The sequence below is a fragment of the Beta vulgaris genome, chromosome 8, assembly GCF_026745355.1.
Source record: "Beta vulgaris subsp. vulgaris cultivar EL10 chromosome 8, EL10.2, whole genome shotgun sequence".
Lineage (NCBI taxonomy): Eukaryota > Viridiplantae > Streptophyta > Magnoliopsida > Caryophyllales > Amaranthaceae > Beta > Beta vulgaris.
In genome coordinates this window covers 52,946,731-52,951,169 of record NC_079209.1, presented here as the reverse complement: position 1 = coordinate 52,951,169, position 4,439 = coordinate 52,946,731, and the positions used below count along the sequence as shown (strand labels likewise).

Below are 4,439 nucleotides of genomic sequence, written 5' to 3'. Positions count from 1 at the left end.
ATTAGCTCCTTATTCATGTGTGGTGAAGACTAATTAGTATCAAGTTAAATAATTAGCTCCTTATTCATGTGGGGTGAAGACTAATTCGTATTAGGCAAAATAATTAGCTACTCCTTATTCATGTGGTTTGAAGGCTAATTACTAATACTAATTAGGTTATGAGGAGAAGTGGAGAAATTGGCAGCTATGACAGAGATACTAGTCAGCATCTGATAGAAACAAATCTTGTTCACCCAATGGCGCGACTCGCCGCAGTTAAATCATTACCACACCACACCCACATGCAACGTAGTACATCCCATTTTTAAAATATTCGTTCTGATCTTCCAGCATATACTTTTGCTACAATCAATTTGTTTACATGTTATGATTGATATTATTTCTAAATGTATATTATAACTCATCTAGACCTTTCCATGACGGCTATTAAATAATAAAGTGCCTCAAAAATATAGGTGTATATATACATCGTACATGGTCTTAACAGAGTTATCCAACCTTGCAAAACAAAGGAGAGCCCAAGAAAAAAAAAATGGGAGCATGGGAGCATCATTTGCCTGCCATAGCTATGGTGTTAATGCAGGTTTTATATGCTGCTATGGCTCTCTTAAATAGGGCTGCCCTTGTTAAAGGCATGAGTCCTAGGGTGTTCATTTTCTATAGACAAACTATTGCTACTTTGGTCATTTCTCCGATTGCTTATTTAATTAGGTAAGTTTACCAAACATTAACATATACTATTCAATATTCATGTTCATTATTAGTAGTTTTGATGTAGATCGAGTTCTGTTGTTTTGGATTATATTAATCTTGTGAGCGCGCGTATTGTATCATACATCTCGATCGATGATGCGTAGAACTATATGCATCTATAGTTGTTGTCATACCATGTATGATTGTGAGTGATAGTTCTATGATTTTGAGTTTGTTATACAAATATTGGTCTTTAATTTGGATCTATGTACAGTGATGCTATTTTTGTACTTTATAATGTTTAAAATGATTCAATAGTCTCTCCATTTATTGAGTAATCATTATTTCATGTTTGAGAATGATTTTAATGGTATTTTATTGGCAGGGGGAGATCTAATACTGCTGGCATGGGATTTAGGAGCTTTCTTTTGATCTTCGTCACAGCCTTCATTGGGTATGTAATATGATTACTCCTTCCGTTTCATAATACTCGTTACACTTTTCATTTTGAGAAGTTTTACATTACTTGCTACACTTTTTTTTTAGGCAATAAACTTTCTCTATGTCTAGATCTCCTCTCATATGAATCCCTTTTCTTTTTACTCTCTACCTCTTTCCTCTCCAAAAATTGACTAAGAGTCCATGAATTGAGAAGTGTAGCGAGTAATATAAAACGTAGGAAGTATATGAGTTTATGTATAAGATTCTAGAACTTCCATATTATATGGTATATAGTATTTAACATCTAAAATGATTTTCAAAATCAAATACTACTATTACATGCGTTGCTAAATCTTTTCTGTTCTTTTTGTTTTCAAAATTTTCTGACAATGTTGACAGGGTGGCTTTAAATCAGAACATGTACTTTGAAGGGTTATACCTGGCTTCATCATCGATTGCTAGTGCAACTTCAAATATGATCCCTGCAGTCACCTTCTTGATAGCTGTTGCCATGGGGTAAGATATATGCATGACCTAATTTCATCAAAGAAACTAATATGATTTCAACAAAAAAATACTTAGATGAACCTCGAGATCTTGTTATCAAAATTTGTCACAACAGAAAATTTTCTTCTCTTTTAGCCTTTAGGTGTAAAGAGAGCTATAAAGGGTAATGCTAAGTCGTGTAGACTGAATAATCCTGGTTGCGCGTTTTAACATGTCATTATAATTTATGAGACAAGTATAAAAGGCATGTCCTCCCCAGCTTATTTTCAGTTCAATTCAGTTCAGTTGCAATCAGTTCAGTTCAATTCAGTTCAATTCAGTTCCAACTATCATTTTCTTAGTTATAATTAAATTCATTTCAGTTCAGTTTAATTCGGTATAGTTCAGTTCAGTTGCAATAAGTTTGGTTCAATTCAGTTCAGTTCAGTTACAATCAGTTCAATTCAGTTTAATTGTTTTATATCGAAGAGAACAGGTCCAAAGTCACGTTGTATAGTAAAACCCAGATTTGACATAGTGATTTCTAATTTATTAGGATTCTATTACTACTTCATTTTTTCTATATATCCCCTTGGACGTTCTATAAATATGTATAATCTTGTCCTTAATTATGAAAAACGCAAAACTAACGACTAGCTTATATTGATTTTTTGATTCGAGATTCAATGACTTCATATTCTAGTTGTATTAGAAGTAGTGACTCGAATTTGACCCGAACTGAGTTGATTGGACACTAGTGTTAATTTTAATAGAATTCATCATATTATTTATGGTAAAAGATTGAAAAAATCATAATGAAATTTCCAACATCCAATTGACCCAAAATAATTGAATCATTACTCATCACTTTAATATTTGATACCCAATTTAAGAAGTAAAAAACCAAATTCCACCTATATTAAGAGTTAGTTTAGGAAAATGTTGAAAAAAATACGGGCGGTAAATAGTAATGCCCTACTAATACTTACTCTGTTCTGAAATAAATGAAATGCTTCGAATTCTTTTTTTTATGTCATTATGTGACAGTTTTTGCTAGAAGCGTTTTATCTATTTCAGAACATAGAAAGTAGCAACATTTATTTAAAAGTATTACTACTTATTTGTCACAAAACTTTATGAATTGACTTCACTTGAATCAAAGGTTGGAGCAAGTACAGACAAAAACATTAAGCAGTGCAGCAAAGATACTAGGGACAGCCTTCTGCGTGGGAGGAGCAATTTCCATGGCACTGTTGAGAGGCCCGAAGCTACTAAATGCGCAACTCGAACAACCCAACTCTCTTTTCCAGCACTTGTTAGGGGTTGACAACACCTGGTTACTTGGTTGTCTATGCCTCTTTGCAAGTAGTTGTTGTTGGTCCTTGTGGCTCATTTTGCAGGTATTTCTTACTACGGATTTGATAGTCAAAACAACATTAATCAACGGTGTACATGTTTATAGTGCTTACTTATTGTTTAATACATCCACTTTTAGTTTCTTTTCGATTGATACATTATTTTGCTCTTATGAGTAGCTTACAAGACTTGAAAAAACATAAGTCCTCTTTTATTGACTTTTTATATTTTTTTTAAAACAAACAGGTCCCAGTAACAGCGCGTTACCCAGACCACTTATGTCTCTCCGCTTGGACTTGCTTCATATCAATGTTGCAAACAGGTGCAATTGCTCTATTCTTTGAGCGTGATCCTGTTGCTTGGAATTTGAGTTCCAACCTTGAACTAACTTGTTGTTTTTTCTCGGTATGTACAAAACATCTGATTCATTATGCTTGTATACATAACTAGAGGTGGGCAGGGGCCGGGCCCAGACCCATGAGTGGCGAGCCGGGCTTGAAATTTTGAAAATTTGTCCCCGGCCCAGGCCCGCGGGTCGGGCTCGTGCTTCCTGTGGGCCGGCCCATGTTTTATGTTGTATTTTTGTATTTTTGACTGTTTTAAGGTAAAACAAAGAAAAGGAGCGTTCGGCCCACGGGCCGGCCAACGCAGGCTCGTGCCAGTGCGGGCCGAAAAGAAAATTTCTTGACCGTGACAGGCCCGCAGTCCACATAGCGGACAACGGGCCGGGCCGGGCCGGACCTCAAGTGGGCTCAGGCCGGGCCCAAATCGTGTTGTGCCGGCCCAGCCCATGCCCACCTCTACTAGTCAGCATATGATAGAAATTAAATTAACATAACTTCGTTTCAATGTTATACTAGTATGCTCTATTTATGATTGCACCACTAATTAACAAATGTGTCATGGTTTATGTAGGGAATTTTGGGATCTGGGGTACAATTCTTTATTCAATCGTGGTGCATCTCGCTTACTGGTCCTTTTTACGCTGCTATGTTTACTCCTTTAGCCACTGTCATAACCACTGTTCTAGCTTGTATATTTCTACATGAAGAACTTTATGTTGGCAGGTAACTACTTAATTACCACAAACTATTTACTATCCATTTATATCTTTAATGCATATATATAATTACAGTAGTTACATAATTCTAACCTTTTTAACTTTTTTCTCAGTTTACTAGGTGCTGTCGCGGTGATCATTGGTTTATATGTTGTGTTATGGGGTAAATCTAAAGAGCTCAAGAGTAAATTGGATCCTATTTCAGGAATAGGCCCAATTAAAATAGCCCAAGAAAAATGTGATAAGATTGATTTGGAGCAGCCATTACTGATAGATGATACGAATACTCCCCAAAAGAATGAGGCTAGTTGATTGTAGAACTTTATCAACCTAATCAATTTTGTGATATATGTAATCCGAATTATATTTAGAAGTATGGAAATAGATGTTTTTGATAGTGGAA

The 4,439-nt window shown here is 35.4% G+C and overlaps 1 protein-coding gene across 2 annotated transcripts; it reads left to right on the top strand.

Moving 5' to 3' along the window:
• Positions 1–485: 485 nt before the first annotated feature.
• Positions 486–4,439, top strand: LOC104901778 (WAT1-related protein At4g30420). 2 transcript variants are annotated; one of them, XM_048634734.2, is made up of 7 exons: positions 487–711; positions 1,079–1,147; positions 1,534–1,650; positions 2,783–3,020; positions 3,223–3,381; positions 3,892–4,043; positions 4,150–4,439. In XM_048634734.2, exons 1-7 carry the CDS (start codon positions 533–535, stop codon positions 4,346–4,348), a joined length of 1,113 nt encoding a protein of 370 aa, XP_048490691.1. In that variant the 5' UTR covers positions 487–532; the 3' UTR covers positions 4,349–4,439. The 2 variants fall into 2 exon arrangements, with proteins under 2 accessions (XP_048490692.1, XP_048490691.1); XM_048634735.2 differs by lacking the exon at positions 3,223–3,381 and having other exon boundaries at positions 486–711.